General features: G+C 36.8%; 1 protein-coding gene across 1 annotated transcript in view; it reads left to right on the forward strand.

Annotated features, from left to right (window-relative positions):
- Window positions 1-24,249, forward strand: part of UHRF2 (ubiquitin-like with PHD and ring finger domains 2, E3 ubiquitin protein ligase) — a 59,367-nt gene that overhangs the window by 2,729 nt on the left and 32,389 nt on the right. Inside the window, exons 2-4 of the mRNA XM_014535713.1 lie at window positions 2,048-2,281; window positions 9,478-9,737; window positions 22,652-22,870. Of these exons, the coding sequence (XP_014391199.1) occupies window positions 2,048-2,281; window positions 9,478-9,737; window positions 22,652-22,870 (713 nt within the window). The remainder of the gene's footprint in view (window positions 1-2,047; window positions 2,282-9,477; window positions 9,738-22,651; window positions 22,871-24,249) is intronic.

The following is a 24,249-nucleotide window of genomic DNA, read 5'->3' on the forward strand; positions in this document are numbered from 1 at the left end:
GGTGTGAATGTATGGTTTTTTCCTACCTTTCGTTTTTAACCCAGGAGTTCAGGATTAGAGGGAGTTCTTGTTTGTCTTTTAATAAGGTAAGCAATATTAACTTTGCCATCCCTATAAGGGAATATCTGCTTACTGGCTTTTGGAAGACTCCTTACACTTATTTGGAATAAGCATATTAACTAACCCGTGAAATAGTGTCTTAATTTAATTTCCCCACTGGGAATTTTATGAATTTCTTGATCCCTTGTTCTACTTAAGAATTGTGAACACCTGTAATGTGCAGGATTGTGTGTTTCTGGACCACTTGAATTACAATTACTTAATCTAATACATTACTAAGTTTATCATTCAAGGGCAGACTTTTGTTCTTCGGTTGACTTCTTAAACATGGTCTTACAGTGATATAGTTGTAGATGGTGATAGGTAATTGCATAAAAGAGGGGGAAATGAACAACAATTAAATTGTTGATGTGCCTAGGGAAATGATAGTTCTAATCTTGAAGGAGTTTAGTTTTATTGTATCATAGTGAAATGGCCAGCGAATTTTACAAAGAAACAAATGGAGACTTAGTTTCCTAGGGCTTCTGTAACATAGTACCAAAACCTAAAACCACAGAAATTTTTGTGTCAGGGTTCTGGAGACTATCCCTTTGAAATCAAGATGTCCCATCAGCAGGACCCTTCACTCTCTGATAGCTCTAGGGAAGAATCTTCCTTGCTTCCTTTAGCTATTAGTGTTTGCTAGCAATCTTTGATGTTCTTTGGCTTGTAGTAAATGCATCACTCCAGTCACATGGTTGTTTCCTCCCTGTGTGCCTTTGCACCTTCCCTCTGTGTGTCTTTCTATCCAAGTTTCAACTTTGTATCTACTTTTTTAAATCCTCACCAAGAGGATATGTTTTTATTGATTTGAGGGAGAGGAAGACAGAGACACACATCAATGTGAGAAAGAAACATTGATCGGTTGCCCTCCAAACATGCCCCGACCCGTGATCAAATTGAAACATGGGTATATGTCCTGACCAGGAATGGAACCCACCACCTTTTGATGTATGCGACGACGCTCCAACCAACTGAGCCACACTAGCCAGGGCCAAATTTCAACTTTTTGTAAGAATACCAATCACAATGGATTGGGACCCACCTTTATGACCTAGTTTTAACTTGATTACTTCTGTAAAGACCGTGTTGCCAAGTGTCACATTCTGATATAGATGGTATTAGGATATCAAATATTTGGATTGACACAATTCAGTGTATTGTAGAGACCTTGCCAAAATATGGGTAAGTTGCAGGATAATTTATTCAACCTGGAAGATTTTTCATGATGTAGCTTACAAGCTTGAGAAATGGATGGGCCCCGGCCAGTGTGGCTTAGTTGATTGGAGTGTCATCCACTGCAAGTTTCCATTCCCTGACAGGGCACACACCCAAGTGGTGGTGGTCCATTCGGGTGCATGTGGGACATAACCAATCAGTTTTTCTCTCTCTCAAAGAAAAAAAAGAAATGTATGGAATTAGAGAACTTTAGGCAAGTGGAATAGCATGAGCAAGAATTGTAATTATTCCTGCTTGAAGTGTTTTTTCCTGCTTGATTTAAAAAAAAATTAATAATCTTCAGAAAGATGAAATGGTTACTTTAATGTCTTTATGAACACAAGGTCATAAAGTCACTTTCATAAAACCTTTTTCTTTCAGTGGATTCAGGCACTGTTCATTGAAATAAAATTTGGTGAGAAATCTAGATTTTTTTTTTCTTCTTCTTAGGTGATGGGGTCACAACAGCAATGATGTGTTGTTGTTTATTATTTCAGTGGCTATCAGTGTACCCTATAGCTAATATGAAATAATTCTTAATTTATTGAAGTCCTGAGAAGATATTGACATTAGAGGCCATAAAGTAATAGATGAATAGTTTCAGGATCACTAGATTACAATGCTGTGCATTTTATTTTAACAATTTGGCTAGGACCTTTGGGTACCTAAAGATATAGAAAAATCAAGTTTTGAGAGAAGCATTTTAATCTTTTCTATCTTTTGTTTCTAGTTGGAAGATGGATATACTTTATTTGACTATGATGTTGGACTGAATGATATAATTCAGCTACTAGCTCGCCCAGATTCTGATCTTCCCAGCACATCTAAACAGAGTGATGTTAAGGCCAAACCCTGTTCTGATAATCCACCTAAAGTGAAGAAAGCACCAAGAGTGAAATCTTCCAGTCAGCCACGTACATCAGCTCGTGATTTTCTTATTGATCCTGGCATTGGACTGTATAAGGTATGTTGTATTCAGAATTCTTGTTAGTTGTACCCTGGCTATTGTGACTCAGAGGTTGCCCGTTTGATTCCAGGTCAGGGCACATGCCTAGATTTCAGGCTCAATTCCCGGTGCAGGGGGGTGGGGGGGTGGGGTGCTGGAGGCACCAGATCGAAGTTTTACTCTCACATTGATGTTTCTCTAAAAATCAATGTTAAAAACTTTTTAGCCTGACCAGCATGGCTCAGTGGTTGAGTGACCTACGAATCAGGAGGTCATGGTTCGATTCCTGGTCAGGGCACATGCCAGGGTTGCTGGCTCAATCCCCAGTGTGGGGCATGCAGGAGGCAGCCGATCAATGATTCTCTCTCATCATTGATGTTTCTGTCTCTTTCTCCGTCTCCCTTCCTCCCTGAAATCAATAAAAAGTGTGGGGTTTTGAAAAAAATTTTTTAGTAAAATAAAATAAGATAAAAAATGTTTTAAAAATTCTTGTTAGTCTATTCTCTTCAGGATGTTGTGAATATGTACATTGATTACCATTTGAAAGTAAAGATTGGGCTGTTAATACTTTTTACAGTCTTTTATAAATGTAAAATATATAGGAAGAATTTAAAGCATAATAAAGCAAATACCTGTGTAATCCCACCAAGGTTAAGAAGGAGAATGATGCCAATTCCTTTTTAAAGCCTCTTATATGCCCTTACCAATAACACATTTCCCTCTCAGAACAAGGTAAACTACTTATTTTGACTTTTATGATCATTTTCTTGTTTTTCTATAGTGTTGTTAATGTATATATCTCTAAACAATGTTTTCTTTTGCCGGTATTTGGATTTTATATAATGGAATTCTACTTTTTCTCAACTTTGAGAGATTCTGCATAAAGCTTTATTTATTTATTTAAATATTTTTATTGATTTCAGAGAGGAAGGGAGAGAGATATAGAAACATCAGTGATGAGAGAGAATCACTGATCCGCTGCCTCCTGCATGCCCCCCCACTGGGGATCGAGCCTGCAATCCGGGCATGTGCCCTTGACCAGAAATGAAACTGGGATCCTTCCGTCTGCAGGCTGACACTCTATCCACTGAGCCAAACCAGCTAGGGCTAAAGCTTTATTTTTCACTTCTATTTTATTTCATTTTATTAACATGTCACAATATATGTATCTACCTATGATTATTAGCCATTTGAACTGTTTCCACTTTTAGTTGTTTTAAACAGTTCTGCTGTAAACCTTCTATTTGTATTTTGGTGTGAGTGCTCAAGAATTTCTCTAGGACTTTTTATCTAGAAATAGAAGTGCTGGTTGTTCACTCACAGGATACTGCCAAACTGCTCTCTACTGTATTCCATTGGTCTGTTTGCCTATCTATCCCTGTGCCCACACTGTTCTAAGTACTATAATGTTGTTTTGATATCTCCCCTTTCTCCATCTCCAAATTTAATTCCTTTTCAAAGGTGTCTTGGTTTTTGGCTTTAACACTTGGCATGTAAAATTTTGGAATTAGCTTGTCAAAACTACAGAAAAATAATAATGGAGGGATTTTGATGGGGATTGTATATAGATCAGCTTGGAATTGACATCTTTTCAATAGTCCTTCTTTCATGAACTTGATAGATGTCTCCATTAATCTAGGTCGTTGACATCTTAATTAGTTTTCTCTTTACATATCTTGTTTTGATTTCTAATAGCTTCTTGATGCTATTATAAACGGTTATCTTTTAAAATTGTTATTTATTTGCTAATACATAGAAATGCAATTTATTTATTGACCTTTGCAATTAGCAACTTTCAATTCTGTTCTAATAAGTTTTGTAGAAATAATTGGATGACAGTTTTGTTTCATCCTATCCTTATAGCTCCTTTCTTAATTCTTTTTTTTTTTAAATACATTTTATTGATTTTTTACAGAGAGGAAGGGAGAGAGATAGAGCGTTAGAAACATCGATGAGAGAGAAACATCGATCAGCTGCCTCCTGCACATCCCCCACTGGGGATGTGCCCGCAACCCAGGTACATGCCCTTGACCAGAATCGAACCTGGGACCTTTCAGTCCGCAGGCCGATACTCTATCCACTGAGCCAAACGGGCTTCGGCTCCTTTCTTAATTCTTATCAGTTGAGATAAATTGGGACTGAGATTCATTTATTTATTTTCAGAGCATTTTCAAGGTTAAACATTAAAAATTGGACCCTGGCTGGTTTGGCTCAGTGGATTGAGCATCGACCCGCGGACTGAAGGGTCCCGGGTTTGATTCCAGTTGGGGGCGCATGCCCGGGTTTCCAGCTTGATCCCCAGTAGGGGGCGTCCAGGAGTCAGCCGATCAATGATTCTCTCTCATCATTGATGTTCTATCTCTCTCCCTCTTCCTTCCTCTTTGAGATCAATAAAGAGATATATTTTTAAAAAATTTGAAATTAAAAATTGGTAGATGAAGTGAATTATCTAAAAGTACCTGGCCAGGGTGGCTACATCGATGAATTGCTTTAAGCCTATAAAGAATAGATACCTATAATTTACCTAAATTGACCCACAACATAAAGAAATGGGAGGCTTTTTTTTTTAATAAAAAAATAATAATAACTTTTTTTAAATCCTCACCTGAGGATATTTTTTCCTTTTTGTTTTGTTTTGTTTTTGTTTTTAAGAGAGAGTAGAGGGTATGGAGGAGGATGGGGGGCAGAGAGAGAGAAAGAGAAACATCAACGTGGCCTTCCTGTGGTTCTGGATGATGTCCGTTCCGTCTTTTAGTTGTATTTTTGAAGTGGTTGTTCGAGGCAGCAAACTCCGGCGTTAACCTATGCCGCCATCTTGGTTTCCCCTTTGCATGACTTTTTCTGTTTTTGTTTTTAAGAGAGAGTAGAGGGTATGGAGGAGGATGGGGGGCAGAGAGAGAGAAAGAGAAACATCAACGTGAGAGAGACACATCTATTGGTTGCCTCACACATGAGCCCTGATCAGGGCCCGGGGCTCAAACCTGCAACCTTACAACTGAGATATCGAACCAATGACCCTTTGGTCCCAGGGCTGGAACTCTAACCACAGAAGCATACCAGCCAAGGCAAAACATGACAAAAAGCATACCAATATTACTAACATATTCATATAAAGCTTAAGCTATATTTAGCAAGTAAAACTGTGACTATATATTAACACATTGCATACCGCATAGAAATCTCTAAGACATACGCCAGGGACCGCACGTTTTTGGGCAAACTGCACGTTATTTAAATCATCATAATGCACTTTAGGTGTTGTTTTTCAATAATTATAACATTTTTATTTACAAAAACAATTAAACAATTAAAGTTCCTAGTACTTTTTTAACGTATGGTACTGCGTAAAACATTTTCCTCTATGAAGAGGGACCAAACTATGAAGAGGTACCAAACAAAATTTACATAAGTATCTAGATTCGCTCCTTTTTCCATGGGCGTGAAAAACGAGAACATTCGTGAGCGGTCCTTAACAGATGGCACGCGTAACACGAGCAAACTCTTGAGCGGTACGAAATGTGTTAAAAGAACATAGTACCTTGGTCATGTATACTTTGTCATGAAACGGAATAGGTTATTATTAGAAAGTGTTTGGGGTTTTTTAAAATATATTTTTATTGATTTCTGAGAGGAAGGGAGAGGGGGAGAGAGATAGATACATTAATTCTTCCAGTGGTATTAGTCTCTCTGTGTTGTCATTTACCTCCATTAAAATTAAAGTCCATCGGTACACTTGAGACACTATTCCCAACCCCCACATATTTCTCTTTGTCATCTTGTCTGCTTTTTCATTGCTCTCTTCTGGCTATAATTACTTTTTAGTTTTTAGGTTTTTTATAGGCTTTACCTTTTATTTTTACATTTTTATTTATTTTAGAGATAGAAAGGGAAGGAAGAGAAACATCAATTTGTTTCACTTATTTCATTTTCATGAATTGATTCTTATATATGCCCTGACCATTTATCAAACCCATAACCTTGGTGCATAGGGATGACGTTCTAACCAACGCAGCTATCTGGCCAGGGCAATAGACTTAACACTTTAGAACTATTCTAGGTTCACAGCAAAATTTAGTGTGAAATACAGAGATTTCTCATATCCCCCCTGCCAAAACACATGAATAGCCTTCCTCATTATCAACATCCCCTACCTGAGTGGTACATTTGCTAGAATTGATGTACCTACATTGATATACCATCACCCTCAGTCCATAGTTTACATTAGGGTTGACTTCTTGGTGGTGTACATGCAGTGGCTTTGGACTTTTTCAGTTCTTGATTTCAACTGGATTACTAAGAAAGTTACGATTACATGAAAACAGAGGATACTGCCAAGGAAACAAGTATTCTCTTCTGAACCGTCTTCAAAACAGATTTTACAAGAGTTTTAACCTTTTTCTTAGAGGCATTTTGACCCATTCAAATTTGGCCTAAGAATGTCTATGTAAAGTTCAGAAACTTCTGAATTTAAAAGCATTTTTTCCATACAGTTTATATGCATATCATGAGTGGGTAATTATACTTTATAGGAGAATTTGTAGTTCTTGTTTCTAGTTATAAATCTAGGGTTACTCAAAGAATGCCTTACCTTTATGAGCTATTAAGTTCTCTCTTATGTGTGATGTTTAAGCAATGACAGTATTTTTAGATTGACATAGATTTCTGTTAACTCTAATTGTATTTCCAAATACTACGTTATCCAGACACTAGATCTGCATGCTAGTTTCTTATTTTTCATATGCAAATTAAGTATTTCATTTGTACCTCATACTCTTCCATAGTAAGGTTTATATTGCTAAGTGTATTTTTGCTGTGACTGTTTTTGTATCAACTATATGCTCCATTCTCTTCTAGAATAATAATTGTGTAGTGTGATATGAAACCCTTACATTTTGATTTGCTCTGAAAGAGTAGTAGCTTCAGTTTATTCTCTCAAGTATTATAAACATTAACATTGATTATTTTTGGTTTTATCTATTTTTTGTTTTGCCTGTAAGAAATTAAATTCTACCAAGCCAGTTTGGCTCAGTGGATAGAGCCTTGGCCCTTGGATTGAAGGATCTTGGTTTTGATTCCAGTCAAGGAATCCCCTGTGTGCGGGAGGAACCAATTGATGTGTGTTTCTCTCTGTTTCTCCCCCTCCCTTCCACTCTCTCTAACAAATCAATGGAAAAATATCCTCAGGTAAAGATTAATAAAAGAAAGAAATTAAATTCTTTACACTTGTCAGTGGCTATTATGGAAGAAAAAGACCCTGTGTCCATTTAATGCATGAGTTAATTTATGCAGTGTTTACCATGCTCCATCTCTGATCTTTGTTATATCTAGCCTGGTTGGCCCTTAGATCTTTTCCTTTTCTCCTAAACTCTTCATTCTTATGATACATTGAACCTTATGTTTTTCAAGATGTTTCATTGCTGCCATGTTACTACATACAGTGTCTTTGGTCAAATGTGGTACTTCTTCTGGTAGTGATAGTTAATTTTTTGTTTTGTCTGTATTCTCTCTACCTTCTATATTAGCTGGGTGGTTTGAAACCTTTTTATATTTTTAATATCTTATTTCTTAGTTCATCAGTTAACCTTTAAAGTTCTTGTTTACCTATCTTGTCATTTCATGGCAAAAACTTATAAGCTTCAAGGTCAAGATGTCTTCAAATCATAGCTTTACATTTCATTAGCTTTCAGTGGAGCAAGTTAACTTTGTTTCTTTATCTTGTAAAATTGGAAGTCTTAGTTGTTAGAATTAGACAAGCCTAAATAAAGGAGCCTTGCATAATATCTGGCATATGGGTATTTAACTTTTAGCATATACTGCCCTCTTACTCCTGCCCCAAATGTCAGAATTCTTTTGGATACCTTAAGTGGTCAGGTTAAAGGGATGTCTTTTGGTTTTTTCCTGCTGAAAGGGCCTTGACCTTTAGACCAATTTCCTCAGATTTTTTAGGAGAGTTTGTTTGTTTGTTTGTTTGCTTATTTTTAGTAACCAGCTTTCATATTGTAACTCTTAACTTCTGGTATACTGTTTTTCCTTTTATTACATTGCACAGTTAATTCTGGATCATCCACTAGACTTGACTATATCTGTCTTGCATCATATAGCTCTGTTCATTTTATCTCTGGTTTTTGAGGTAATAATGCATTTGCTAGTGAATTACTAACTGGTAGAACTTACCTATTTTGTATAAATGGGTTCACTAAATTCTTCCCTTTGTACATGTGCACAATTTCTTCATTTTTGAGTTTTATTTTCAGTTTAATACTTTACTGTTTTCTGGTTGGACTGACTGTAAGTTATCTTTAGGATGCTGAAGAAATTAATGGAGCAAATTAATAACACAATCATAACACTTTAAACTCTTGGCTTTTTGTTAGTAACATTCTTTTTAAAAAAAAATTTTTTTAAATCCTCACCCGAGGATATACTTATTGATTTAGAGGGGGAAGGAGGGGGAGGGGGAGGGGGAGAGCGAGAGCGAGAGTGAGTGAGAGAGAGAGAGAGACATCAATCGGTTGCATCCCAACTGGGGATCGAACCCTCAACCATTTTGGTGTACAGGTTGCTCCATCTAACTGAGCCACCCAGCTGGGGCTCATTAGTGACATTCTTATTGAATGACTTTCCAGAATACCCTTGAGTACTTTCATATTTTTAAAAGTCAAGTGTAGACATCAGAGAAGTCAAAGAAAACACCCATTTCAGCACACATTTCATTGAAGGAAATTTGGAGGAAAGTTAATTTTCATACTAGTAAATAACGGATTTGAACAAAATAGATCCAGAGTCATAGAAGCATGAAACAGACTGTAGAATCTCAGAGGGAAGTCAGGGGTGGGTGGGTAGGTGGGAAGAGATCAAGCAAAGAACTTGTATGCATATAGGCATAACCCATGGACATAGATAATAGGGGGAGTGAAGGCTGTGGCAGGGGTGTGGACAGGCTATAAGGGGTCAATGGAGGAAAAGGGGGACATATGTAATACTTTCAACAATAAAATTTTTTAAAAAGGAAAGTTAATTTTTATACTAGTAAATAATGGATTTTTAGAGTATACAAAAGGAATAGTTTTGATCTAATCTTTGAAATTACTTTAAGCATGAGTAGCTACAAATATTCATAACCGTGATAACTATAAAAATAACCTAAGTTATATTAAGGTTTTTAAAGCAGTAGATGAAATTACACTTCATTAATTAATTTTAAACTTTTTTAGGTAAATGAATTGGTGGATGTCAGAGATGTCAACTATGGTTCCTGGTTTGAAGCACGTATACATAGTATTACTAGAGCTTCTGATGAACATTCACGTGGCAAAACTCCCCTGAAGAATGGCAGTTCATGTAAAAGGACTAATGGAAATGTAAATCATAATTCCAAAGAGAGCACAAATAAATTGGACAATGTACCCTCTACGTCTAATTCAGACTCTGTTGCTGCTGATGAAGATATTATTTATCGTATCGAGTATGATGAGTAAGTGCTCATGCTATTGAGGACTTCATTAATGTTTTGTTTATAGAAGCAAAGCCTTCCATTTCAAAGTTGTTTTCAAATAATAGTCTTTCTGAAGAAATCATTTAGGGGTCTGTTCAGTCTATTACTGTTTGTTTGTTTGTTTAATATTTATAAGGGCTCCTTAATGCTCAGTTATCTCTGGCTCCTAAGTGGTTTGTTGTTTTTGGTAGCCTAATACCTGGCTTAATTTAGTATGTTTATTCCTCTATAAGGCTTTTTTATATGTATTTTAATATTTTAGATAGTATATAAAACATAATGTAATAGCTGTTAGAATGAGGTTGAAATGTATATTTTTTAAAAAATATATTTTTATTGATTTCAGAGAGGAAAGGAGAGGGAGAGAGAGATAGAAAAACCAATGATGAGAGAGAATCATTGATTGGCTGTCTCCTGCATGCCCCCACTGGGGATCGAGCCTGCAACCCGGACATATGCCCTTGACCAGAATCGAACCCAGGACCCTTCAATCTGCAGGCCAACGCTCTATCCCAGCCGTGGGCCGGATCCGGCCCGATAAAACTAAAAAAAAAAAAAAAAAACCCGTACCCTTTTATGTAATGATGTTTACTTTGAATTTATATTAGTTCACACAAACACTCCATCCATGCTTTTGTTCCGGCCCTCCGGTCCAGTTTAAGAACCCATTGTGGCCCTCGAGTCAAAAAGTTTGCCCACCCCTGCTCTATTCACTGAGCCAAACCAGCTAGGACTTGATATATATTTTTTTAAAACAGCTTGCTATTGAGATAGTTCACATACAATTTATCCGTTTAAAGAATGCAATTTGTTGGTTTTAAGTGTATTCACAGGATTGTGCATTGCCACAAAGTAATTTTGGAACATTTTTATCGCCTCCACCTCCCCAAACCCTATACCCAGCAGTAACTCCCCAATAAAATGTTTATATGAAGACAGTATTAAGAACTTAACTTTTCTAACACTGAATTATTTTTGTTATTTTCAAAATCCTACTATAAAAGTTACTGTTGTGAAGGATTTAGTATTTATTCAACACACGAAATGAACTTACATTCTCATTCAAGTGATACTTAACATGTGTGCCTAATATTATGCTACCAAATCCTTATTGAGTGTAAGTGTTCAAGATCCTAACGTGGTTGTGATTTTTCCTACCACAAAAATGTCTTAAAAGACTTAGGTGTTAACACAGATTTTCAGGATGGGTGAGAAGGTGTTAAAAGGGATCCCTTTAATCTTTACTTTCCTAATACTTCTGACATGGTTGTGGCTAACTTGAAAACAGCTTATTTCAAATGAGCTATCATCCTGCTCTCTACCATAGTAGGTGGTAATAGAACCAACAACCAGAATAATATTAAGATCTGAGATTGGCCAAGACTGACAATATTGGTAAATCAAGGCTAGAATAATTTGTGTTCTTAGTACTCAGTCCCTGGATTCCTGAATGCCATAGCAAAGAGGCAAGAAACTATGGAGGTGGGGCCTTTAGCTATCTGTGTATCTGTTGTCAACAAGTAGAGTTCTTGATTTGCTTTGAGTTTTATTTCTTGAAGTATAAAAGAAATAACGGAAAACAACTATCTGGGACCTGATTCTGGTCAATAAAGAAATTATTGTTTGGCATAAAGTATTGTACAGATGGCACAGCGTAGAAATAGAGTAAGAAGCTTTAAACATTGCATGAACCAAGGGTTATCAAATTTTTAGTTTCAGGGGCTCTTAACTATGGAGTAAGACATTCCAAGGTGTAGGTCTGAGTTTGGTATAATACTAGCTCAAATCACAGTACCTTAGTATTTATTTGGCTTTTTTTTTTTTTTTTGTAATGAAAGAAATTTGTCTTGATTGGAATGAATGTTTGGCCCATTTTTATCAAGCATTTTCTACTAAAGAGCAATATGGGGGAAAGGGATTGATAGTGACAGTTTAAATATAGTAAATATGTTTTATTAAAGGCTGAAGATAATATGTAACACCTGACAACTATGAGTGTTCATCCTTATTTTAGTACATGTCTAGTTGTCTTGTTGATTTTTCCATTTTGTTTCCATTTAGACAAAAATATTAGAATTAAGTCTATTTCTAAAAGAAATTATATTTCATTCAAGCTAAATGATGTGTGTGACTTTAAATGAGGGACCATTTCTCAGTGTCTTTATACTAACTTTGCATAGAAAGCAATGTCCATAATGTGTTTATGGGGAATTTATCTATTATGGTGTGTTGGTATATTTTCAATGGGCGGGGAGGAGGGGGGGATACTTCATAATAGATGCATATTTGTTCTGAGCTTAGTCCTGGTTTTCCTGTTAAATTAGGCTCTTAAATATAGCAGTCATTCTAGGATAAGCTTTCTGAATTTGACATATTGTTGAACAAGATCTCAAAATCTTCTCTGATACTTTCTTGCTTTTAAGGATTCAACATGTAGCTTTATTTGGTCTTACAGTCCAGTCCAGTTAAAAAAGGTGAATTTGAGAAAACTACTCTTGTTAGTGATTTGCTTTAATTGCGTTATTGAATTTAGAGATCTTGATGTATAAATTTTAGCTCATTTCTGTGAAGAGAAGTAAACTAGAAGGCATCTAATAGTCTGACAAGGAAGTATATATTTAAAGAAGAAAAATGCTTGTGAAAGTTTTACTTATCATATCTTAAGTATGAATGATTATTGTCTGTAGCTAAGCATAGCTGACATCTTTAAACATCAGAACAAGAGTCCCCAAAAATTCTGAGCAATGTCAAAATAATTTCTAGGTTTTGGTGGGGGAAAAATCAAGACCAAGCCAAAGTGTCTTGATCTCCAGTATGAGGACCTAGAAGGAGAGCTTTAGTTCCAGAACCCTGGTGCAGTGACCAGTCTGCCCCATTGCTTCTTGGTTGCTACTAACATATTTACCCAAAATTGAGAATATTCCTCTAACTTTCTGTGACTTGCAGAATTCTGAAAGGATGATAATCAAAAGGAGGACGGAAGAAGTTAGACAGGTCTGTGACCTTAACCATTGCTCTTCTGTTGTGTTATAAAGATCACATAGTGCTTAGAAAAATGACTTTACAGATACAAGTTGATTTTTACCTTTTCAAATATATACATTATCCCTTTACATTGGTCTTTCTCAAAAAGATGGTCATCAGCACTGCAGATTCACCCAGGTAAGTTATATAAAGTGCAGATTGCTGAGGGACACCAAACATCCCTACTCCCTGCATTGGGTGGGTCTGAGGTAGGTTCCTGGAACCTGCTTTTCAAACAGGTACCTCAGGGGCCTGTTAAATACACAGAGCAGTGGTTCTCTTAAAGGCTCTATATAGTTCAGGCATTTGAATTTGGTTTGAGTTCTAGGTCTTTGGTTTATTGGTAATTTTTTTGTTTAGGTTGAGCTCTTTCAGCTTTAATTTTCTCATCTGTAAATATGTGACTTAGGTTCGTTATTTCCTAATAACCTTGAAAAGTACCCAGTAATAATAGTTTTCGTTTGTTTATTTCTTTCTTTGATTTTCACTTATTTATTAATAAAGCCAGGATATTTTGGTAAGTATTTTTAAATAATATGGATTTATCTTTGGCATGGGTATCATTTAACCTAAGTATGTTGTTTCCATTATTCTTAATATAGTTATCCAACATTGTTAGTGTTCTACAAATGAGATTTATTTTTATGTAATATATAAAGTGCTACTGTAAGCAGTTTTAAGTAAGTTACTCTTAATTGTCTGTGAGTAAGTTTTACATTTAAGGCATGAAACTTAGTAATGCTATCTATTAGAATAAGAAATGCTTTCTTTTGCATGTGGTATGACATTAAAGATTTGCTAAACTAGAACATGCCTCCAGATGAATGGTGTCCTTATTATAGCATATTAACATCAGGAAACCATGTTTTAGGAGGAAATTTCAGTTCTACTACTTTGCTTAGTACAGTTTGAGTTTTCTAAAAGTATTTGTTGCTTTAAAGTTACCTAAGGAAATGTAGTTTTACCATTTTATAATAAACCTATTTTTTAAATTGTGCATAATCAGTTGCCCTAAAACATCATTCCCCAGACTTCACTCAATGATTATTTTGTTTATCAATTTATTTTATACCTATATTAGAATAATGCCTTGACTTCAGATTCTGAGAACACGAGGTCATGTACGAGAGAATGAAGAACCCTACTTTCATTCTTCTATAGGTACAGGGTTCGCCCTCAGCTCAGTGTAGGTAAAGTTGGCCTTGATACATTCCTACCTCTCTGTGGTTCAGGCCTTTGGGATATCTTGAGCCCTGTTTTAGAAGTTGTTCAAGCTTTCAACACTTCCCAAAATATTTCATACAGTCTCTTGTACAGTTATTCTCAGTGCAAATGCTGGAAGAAATCAGTTGCATGAACTAATTTGTACTGGTTATCTTCAACCACACGTTAGAACTTGTGGGGGTGATGGTAATGCTGTGTTGGGAACTGCCTATACTACTAAAAAAAAGAAAAAAGACTTGATTACTACTGTAAGAAGCAGTTGAGCTAATTACAGGTTTTTCATTTTTAAGAGTACCACAACATAATATTTAAAAAGTCTTTGTTACTAGCTCTGCATAGAATTCTGTGTTCCCATAGATGTGGAACTGTCTAGATCAGTGGTTGGCAAACTCATTAGTCAACAGAGCCAAATATCAACAGTACAATGATTGAAATTTCTTTTGAGAGCCAAATTTTTTAAACTTAAACTATATAGGTAGGTACATTGTTATTAACTTAATTAGGGTACTCCTAAGGCTTAGGAAGAGCCACACTCAATGGGTCAAAGAGCCGCATGTGGCTCGCGAGCCGCAGTTTGCCGACCGCTGGTCTAGATCAAGACTTCTCAAAGGAAGAATAGGAGACACAGTATAATCAAGGAGATCTTTTTGAAATACGGTAGTCATAGTTGATTACAGTGATGGCAAACCTTTTGAGCTCAGCGTGTCAGCATTTTGAAAAACCCTAACTTAACTCTGGTGCTGTGTCACATATGGAAATTTTTTGATATTGGTAACCATAGTAAAACAAAGACTTTTATTTTTGATATTTATTTTATATATTTAAATGCCATTTAACAAAGAGAAATCAACCAAAAAAATGAGTTCGCATGTCACCTCTGACACGCGTGTCATAGGTTCGCCATCACTGGTTTATTATATTCGATTAAGAGCTTTCGTTATATAAAAGCAGACTTTTCTGTTTATGAGTTGTGTGTTTTCAAATATTTGTAGGCCTTGGTATACTGCAAATGCTAAAGTTTGAGCACACCTGCTCCTTAATGAAAACTTGCTGTTTTACAGTATGCTGTGATAGAAATATGCACACCCAGCATTTAGAGTACCCAGAGCTCAGAATACAGGTAGAAGAGATACTTCTGTATTCCTGAAGAATATGATACCAAAGATAGAGAAGTAGGAAATAATGGGGTTACCTAAGGGTGATTAGTATGACTGGAGTGTAGGAGGTATACGGTGAGTAGTAAATGAAACTCAAGATGAATAAGAACTTCCAGTTATTAGTAAACTTGACAGATTAAGATGCATGTTTGTCTCCACTCCTTAAACTGTCCTAGAAGATAGTAAAAGAATAAATGGGTAAATCCCCAAGGACAACAAATAGGATAGAAATAAAAGACACAGAAGAGAAAACAGCAACATTTTGGAAGGTAAGCTAATGGATAAATGATACCTAACTTAGCAGGTCAAGAGAAAGCTGAAACCTAAGGATGTGAAGCCAACAACAAGCAAGTAAATTGGCATTGAAGAATCTTTGGGAGGCTCAGGCCTTGGATTCACCAGTTACCTTCGAGGTAGGCATACAAAATAAAGCTGAGAACAAGAGGATTGGTTAATTTATATGAAAGAGCATTTTAACCACTCTTCACCCCACTCAAGTTGAGGAGAAAAAACAAAAGGAAGATGTATTCAGGAGGTAGGATTCAATACAGGAAATGTTGAAAGGAGGTCCTACCATGACATCTGTGGTCTAGTCCTACAGCAAGCTTCCAGATTATGATAGGACAGAGGTCTTTAAAATGTTTTGAAGCCCAAAAGATTAGTAGAGTATCAGAAATGTCTGAATGTAGAGGAGTTTTAAAACTGGCAGAATGGAAAAAAATTAATGATGGGTACACAAGAAAACGGCAAGTTGCAACTAAAAAGAACAGTTAAGCATCAACAGAAAACAAATCGGTGGAAGAAAGGACATGTAAAGCACATTTCATTATTTAGTTGTGAGTAATATTTAGTCAACATGTAAAAACTTTTATTAAAAATATTGATTTTTATAACCAACTTAGTTTGTATAATGTTAAGAGCAAGAAAAAGTTTGTCAATGTAGGAGTCTGTGTCTAGAGCCAAATGATGAGAATTTTGAATCATCTCTCTTCTGCCTAAACAACTTATTTCACTTCTGTACCTCATGTGTAAAATAGGGATAGAATAGCACCTACCTCTATCCTAAGAATTGTTAACATATATGAACACTTGGAGCAGGGTCTTGTGTTAGTAACTATGAGAAAGGAAGATGGAGGCAAGTGAACTGTACATGAGGGATGGGTAGAATAACAGTTGAAAGTTAAAAAGTATAAGTGTGTTACTTAAAAATATAGAGGTAAATAAAAGAGCTTAAGAATTAAAAATGGTTGCATCTGGAGAACAGGAATCGAGTGTATGGGCTGGGACAGAAGGCTGCCTGTCTTATTCTAAGCCTTGAGTGTTAACTCTTTAAATGTTATATACATATAGGGGAAAACTGCAAAAAGTAGAAAGTGCCTTTTGTTTGGATTTTAACTTGAGCCTCAAAGCATTTTGTTTTTATTGTAGAATTCTTTAAACTTATGTAGAGGTTGAGAGAACAGTATAATGAACCCATCACTCAGCTTCAACCATTGTGAACTCCTGGCCATTTATATAGTAGCATTTCCAAGCACCACTGGATTACTTTGAAGCAAGTCCTAAACCAGTGATGGCGAACCTATGACACGCGTGTCAGAGGTGACACGCGAACTCATTTTTTTTTGGTTGATTTTTCTTTGTTAAATGGCATTTAAATATATAAAATAAATATCAAAAATATAAATCTTTGTTTTACTATGGTTGCCAATATCAAAAAATTTCTATATGTGACATGGCACCAGAGTTAAGTTAGGGTTTTTCAAAATGCTGACACGCCGAGCTCAAAAGGTTCGCCATCACTGTCTCAAACCTTACATCATTTCAACCAGACATGGCCTTATGTATGGCTTTAGTACCTATAGTGGGCGCACTGCTCAAAACTCCGTAGAAAGAACTTGCTGACCAGCTACAAGGAATGAATGCAGTCAGTTCATAACTTTTAGCCACAGTGATCAAGGCCACACTCTTCCGGACATCCTCTAGCCAGTGACTAAGTGTGGCAGCAGTTCTAGGGCGTGGCAGTTTCTACCCAATGTGGAATTGTTTGGTCAGTCTCTGGACCAAAGTTAACCATTGGGCCGGCCAAGAGTTTGTCAGGCATTCATGCTTTTCAAAGCCCAACCTCTTTCTTTCCTTTCAAACTGACAGACCATCATGATAAGGGCTTTTGCTACCGAGTCCTGTTCTTGCTAATTTTCGTAGGTTCATTTTTATTTTGACATCTTAGAGCATTCAACTGACAAAATAGCTAAAAGCATTCTTTTTAAAGTGTGTAGAAAAGAGCTAACATATTAGACCTGAGACTGCTATTTTTTAAAAGGCCTGTGTGCGGTTGACCTTTGGTGTTTGGGAACTTTACTTTTAGGTGAGGATTTTCTGAAAAATCCCTGATAAAAATTGTTCACCATGCCTAAACTGTTTGTGTGAACAGTATGGTTTATGCCAAACATCTGCTTCTGGGAGTCTGGAATTTTGGTATGTGCTGGGCCTACATGACTAGCCCCTTAAAAATATTGGGAATTCTTTTTTCTTTTCTTTTTTAAAAATATTTTTAAATTGATTTCAGAGAGGAAGGGGGAGAGAGAGAGAGAGAGAGAGAGAGAGAGAGAGAAACATCAATGATAGAGAATCATTGATCGGATTGATCGGCCTCCTACACCCCCCTACTGGGGACCGAGCCCACAACCCGAGCATGTGCCCTTGACCAGAATCGAACCTGGGAGGGACCCTTCAATCCGCAGGCCAACCTCTATCCACTTAGCCAAACCAGCTAGGGTGGGAATTCTTTACTGTACATCCCTGGTAGATAGTATTTCACATGGGTTATCACTTGTTGATGGACAAATTAAGCATGTTAGTGTGACTCCACTGGGAGAGAAATCTTTGAGTTTGCGCCTGGTTTCCTCTGTACAACACCCCATGTGCCTTTTTCCTTTGCTGATTTTGCTTTTTATCCCGTCTCTGTAGTAAATCATAGACCTGGGAACAGACAATATGCCATCTTGTGAGAATGAATCCTGTGATTTCCCCTAGCACAGTGGTCGGCAAACTGCAGCTCGCGAGCCACATGCGGCTCTTTGGCCCCTTGAGTGTGGCCACGAAGTTTCAATCGGACTGTACGTGCGCGTCCGCATGTGGTATTTTGTGGAAGAGCCACACTCAAGGGGCCGCAGTTTGCCGACCACTGCCCTAGCAAATCAGTGAGCCTGAGGATGGACTTGGGGACCCTAACGCATTAAAAGAAATCTTACAAGAAATTTATGAATCCTTAATATCAAATAACCAGTCAATGTTCAGACTTACTTAATTGTATTTTTAAAAAACATACTTACACTAGGGGCCTAGTGCACAAATTCGTGCATGGGTAATCCCTCAGCCTGGCTAGCAATGGAGGCCTATTGGGGGGCCGGCTGGCAGGGGTTGGGGCCGCAGGAGGTTGGCTATGGGAGTGCACTGACCATTAGTGGGCAGCTCCTGAATTGAGCATCTGCCCCCTGGTGGTCAGTGAGTGTCACAACGACTGGTCGAATGGTCGTTCGGTCTTAATGGTTACTTAGTCTTTTTTATATATATGTGTGTGTGTGTGTGTGTGTGTGTATGTGTGTGTGTGTGTATGTATATGTATATGTATATATGTATGTATGTATGTATGTATTGTTAAAGATCAAAACAAGATCTGCCCATTTCATTTAATTGAGTGGTTAAGTCTCAACCTATAGATTACCCCCCTTTTATTCAGTTTTCCCATTGCCTGGACTTTGCTGATTATATTATTTTTGTAATGGTGTTTAACATGTTCCTCTATTAATGTTAGTTTCCTGAAAGCTTATATTTAATTCTAGAGGTTTGATTGGGTTTAAATTATATTATTTGATAAGGTTAGTTGAGAGATGGTGTTTACTTATTGTATGTTATTGGGAGGCACATAATACCTGCTTTTCTTCTCTTTTGTGGTAAGATTTTGGGTGGTGTCAGCCTGATCCATAATGGCTTTAGCAGTCATAAACCTTTACCTAAATCCATTGTTTCCTTAAGTGTTGCAAAAATGGTGATACCTCCTATCTTTCCTTCATTTATTAGCTGTTATTCTTTCATAAAGAACTTACCTCAACCAGTTGGTTCATATAGGAAAGTAGGATAAATGAATGATTCTTGAACTTTTTCAGTGTTCAGAATGAGTAAGTTTCCTAGCACTCTCCAGAGATTGGCCAGTGAGATTTTTACTTCTAAGTTTCATGAACTAATGGATTTTAACATTTGTTTTAATCTAACTCAGTTTTGTGTGTGTGTGTGTGCCCAAATTGTCCCATCTCTAGGTTGTGAGAGCTCCTTCATGTTGAACCTGACATAATAGTTTATTTAGAAAATGTTTGTATTGACTTGAGAGAGAGAGAGGAAAAGAAAGGGGAAGAGAAAGAGAGAGAAACATCTTAATCCCTTCACTATTTTCACCCCATCCCACAACCCACCTCCCCTATGACAGTTGTCAGTCTGTTCTCTATCTACAAGTTTATTTCTATTTTGTTAGTTTATTGTTCATTAGGTTCCACATGAATGAAGTTGTAAGGTACTTGTCTTTCTCTGACTGGCTTATTTCATTTAGCATAATATTCTCCAGGCCCATCCATGCTGTCACAATGGGTAAGATTTTCTTCTTTTTTATGTCTGAGTAGTATTCCATTGTGTAAATGTACCACAGCTTTTTTATCCACTCATGTACTATTGATGGACACTGGGCTTGTTTCATTTTGCTTTTGATTTTTAGGGATTTCTCACATTTTGTTGATTGTTTTATAATTATGTGAAACATTACATGGTTCTATAAGTAAATCTCTAAAACAAAATAAATACATTAGGAGAAACTGTGTCCCTCCTGGTTCCTCCTCTAATTTTATATATATATATATATATTCACATTTATTTGTATTTCCCCTCACATTCATTAGGGGGAAAGTAGCACATATAAACACTGTTTGCATCTTGCTTTCTTTGAGTTAATATAGCTCTCCATATATATCATTCCATAGCAGGTATTATATTCTTTTTTATAGGAGCATAATACTCCATTATGTAATTGTATCTGTTATTTTAAGTGGTTTTTCTGTTGTGGACATTAGAGTGTTTCTAGTTCCATTATAGACAGTACAGCTATAAATAGCCTTGTGTATGTTTCTTTTCATAAGGATTTCTGTTTATATTTGGGATGGATTCCTAAAAGTGGAATTCCTGGGTTAAGAGGTAAATATATAGACAGTTTTTCTGGCTTTGCCCAAATTCCCCTCTACAATGGGACAGTACCACTTTGTATTCCCATCAGTAATGTATGAGAATACCTGTTTTTCCATAGCCTATGAACATATATTGTTATCAGACTTCATAAAATATTTTAAGTGGATCTGTGTTTTAGAATCTTTGGCAAAAGTGTGGTATGGACTATAAGGTGTGATCCTAATAACGGAGCTATGTTGGGCCTTAAGAGATTTAGAGAAATGCACGTCTTCACTAAGTGGGTATAGTTTTATTAAAGAAGTGTTGAAGGTATTGCGTAAGGAGGACCTAGTAACTAAATGGAAACATTATGAGAAATTGGGGGTAACTCCTAAGTTTCTGGGAGTATGAAAGATTTCCTCTAGAGAAGACTGAGTATTGGCAGATTATGGGATATGGGAATTCTATCTTGGATAACTTTGATTTCAGGTGCTTCTGAGATGTATGTTAGAAATGTAGTTGGATATATGAATCTGAAGAGGAAATTTTGGGATAGACTAGAGCTTTTGAGTCATCCCTTTATATAGTAAGATAGGTGTAGATGAAGATACCCAGGCAAAGAATAATAGTAATATTTGAGCACTTGGATGTTGACTTAAGAGTAGTTTATATTCCCCTTCCATGTTTATTTTTTACATAGCAATTGACATAACATCTCTTTTACTAGAATTAGAAAAATACACTTCATTTTTATGACATTATCCACAGGCTTACTATATAATATACTGTACAATATAATTCTGTTCTGAAATAGTAATTTAGTTCCAGGGCAAATGTAGCTTAAATTCTTTAAAATATGAAATGATTTATTTTACCTTACCTTCTATAAACATTTTGTATACAATTTTAAAACTTTGTTCAAGTTCTCTACTTAGTTCAAAATATTTCTGTTCTTGGTGTCTAATTTTGGCAAACTTAGACAAATAAATGGAGGGGGGTTTTTGCCATTAAAGTATGCTTTTTTACTGTATTAAACATCAGTAATACATGATAATATGATGTCAATATAATTTTCATGTTACAGCTGAAAAAAGAGTCCGATCTAAAAAAGGAGTTTTCTACCTTATATGGCCTTAAAAATATTAAGTCAGGAACCAAATTCACAGCCATATGAGTACAGTTATTACCATTAGGTACATTTTACATATGAGATTGAGCCACAGAGATGTTTTAGTAACTGTCCCAAGGATATAGAGCAGCAAGAAGCTAAAGTGGGAATTTAAACACAGACAGGCTGAAAGTAAAACATTTTGAGTGATGATAATGGTTTCAAAACCTTGCCATATAAGTTGAAGTAAATTCATTTAAAATGTTTTTATTTAAGAGAGAAGATTGAGGGCAGCAGGTACATTTGACAGGTATTAGGTTTGTCATGGAGAGAGTGTTGGTGGAACTTAGGCATACAATGGATGTGTTCCAAAGCTTATCTTTGGTTCAGTATCAAGCATCTTCTCTTTTTAGGGTTAAAACTGACACCTCATCACTTACTGTCTGAGCAAAGGTTGCATGGTTATTTGGAAGGCTTGTGGTGGAGTCAATTATGGCACTGAGAGGGTAAAATGGGCCCCTTGCAAACCCTGAGATTTTTTTCCCCCAATTAACTAAAATGTGAAGTGACTGGCTAATTAGCTAAAGAGTCCACCCAGGCTTAGTATTAATTTATTCTAAATGAATTAGATATATTGTGAGAGTTCTAGGCCTGCATAGTACTTGTTTATTCAGAGCAACCAAACCTAGCTGCTAGAGCTGCTTCTAAATTCAAACCCACTTATATTTTGAACTTGAGGCCCAGTGCATGAAATTCATGCACTTGTGGGGGATCCCTCAGCCAGGATGTCCGACTGCCATGGAAATGAACTGGGTTCATGTTCTTATTATATCTAAAACAAATGGCAGAACTGGAACTGGTTCCAAATTCAGGAGGAGGTCAGCATCTGTTAAAGTAATTCTTAAACTTGGGTTAAGAAAAGGTGGAGAAAGAAGAACTTGCGTGTTGTTGTTGTTGTTTTAACTACCCCCAAGTTAGCAAAGAATGTCTCACTAAGATTTTAGCAAGAATTATTTATTCTGGTAGTTAATATAAAGAATAAATATCATTTACTTTAAGTACCATTAAGAATAATATGATTAGGTTTTTCTATAGGTTGCATATAATTTTAAGTCTTCTTTGGCAGTTATCATAAGCACTGCTCTGTGATTCTTCTCTTCCTCTCTTCTCAGATATCCGGAAAGTGGTATTGTAAAAGTAAATCTGAAGGATATTCGACCACGCGCTAGAACCATTTTGAAATGGAATCAACTGAATATCGGTGATGTGGTAATGGTTAATTACAATGCAGAAATTCCTAGTAATAGAGGACATTGGTTTGATGCAGAAATTACTGAATTGAAGAAAATTTCAAGGACCAAAAAAGAACTTCATGCAACTGTTTTTTTGGGGTAAGACTCTCTTCACTGTTCTAGCATTGCTGCCTTTGGTTCCACAATGGTTTCTGTAAAATTAAGACCTGCCTCCTTTATGTATTGCTTATGCTTAATATCTAAAAATTAGGAATGTAATTTTTAGATACTAAGCACAAGTTCCTTTTTTTTTAAGCGGGGGCATCTATGAAAGATGGAAATTTACTTACTAAAGGATACTTTCAAAAATTAGTTCTTGAGAATTTTTTATTAAGAATGACCCTTAAATCTCTATAGCTACTTTATGGTTGGAGATATTATTTTAAAGCATCTTAGAAATAACTGAGTGTTTTATTAGAGAAATCATTGCACATCTCACAGATTTTTTTATAGATTAAATCAAATAATATACAAGAGCATTTCAATAGCCATGGTCGCCATGAGGATCTATGTTGATATAATAGCTGTGACTGTCTACCTAATCAGCTGTCTGCTGTACTTGTAAAACTATCTGAAATTTTTCTTTATGTAGTAATTTCTTCAACTTACAGAATCTGACAAGCTTAACAAAGATAATTCAAAAGGTAAAAATGTCACCAAAACACAAAATCACTCCGAGGTATTTTCATCATAAATTCTTGAAGAAATACTTTTTTTTTCTTTTTAAATATATTTTATTGATTTTTTACAGAGAGGAAGGGAGAGGGACAGAGAATTAGAAACATCGACGAGAGAGAAACATCGATCAGCTGCCTCCTGCACACCTCCCACTGGGGATATGCCCGCAACCAAGGCCTGTGCCCTCTCGCAGTCTGGGGCCCCTCGGTGGATGACCACCTGCTGGCTTAGACCTGCTCCCCGGGGTATTGGGCCTAAGGTGGCAATCAGACATCCCTCTGGCATCCCGGGAGCCCTTGGGGGATGTCCACTTGCCATCGGGGAGCAGGCCTAAGCTGCAGTTGGACATCCTTAGCGCTGCTGAGGAGGTGGGAGAGGCTCCCACCACCACCGCTGTGCTGGCAGCCATCAGCCTGGCTTGTGGCTGAGCAAGGCTGTGGGAGCTCCCCCTGTGGGAGCACTGACCACCAGGGGACAGCTCCTGCATTGAGCATCTGCCCCCTGGTGGTCAGTGTGTGTCATAGTGACCAGTAATTCCCAGTCGTTCTGCTGTTAGGGTCAATTTGCATATTACCCTTTTATTATATAGGATAGAGGCCTGGTGCAGTGGTGGGGGCCGGCTGGTTTGCCCTGAAGGTTGTCCCGGATCAGGGTGGGGGTCCCGCTGGGGTGTCTGGCCAGCCTGGGTGAGGGGCTGATGGGTGTTTGCAGGCTGGTCACACCCCCTTCAGGGTGGGGGTCCCCACTGGGGTGCCTGGCCAGCCTGGGTGAGGGGCTGATGGCTGTTTGCAGGCTGGTCA

Source organism: Myotis brandtii, unplaced genomic scaffold, assembly GCF_000412655.1.
Source record: "Myotis brandtii unplaced genomic scaffold, ASM41265v1 scaffold149, whole genome shotgun sequence".
In the NCBI taxonomy this organism is placed as follows: Eukaryota; Metazoa; Chordata; class Mammalia; order Chiroptera; family Vespertilionidae; genus Myotis; species Myotis brandtii.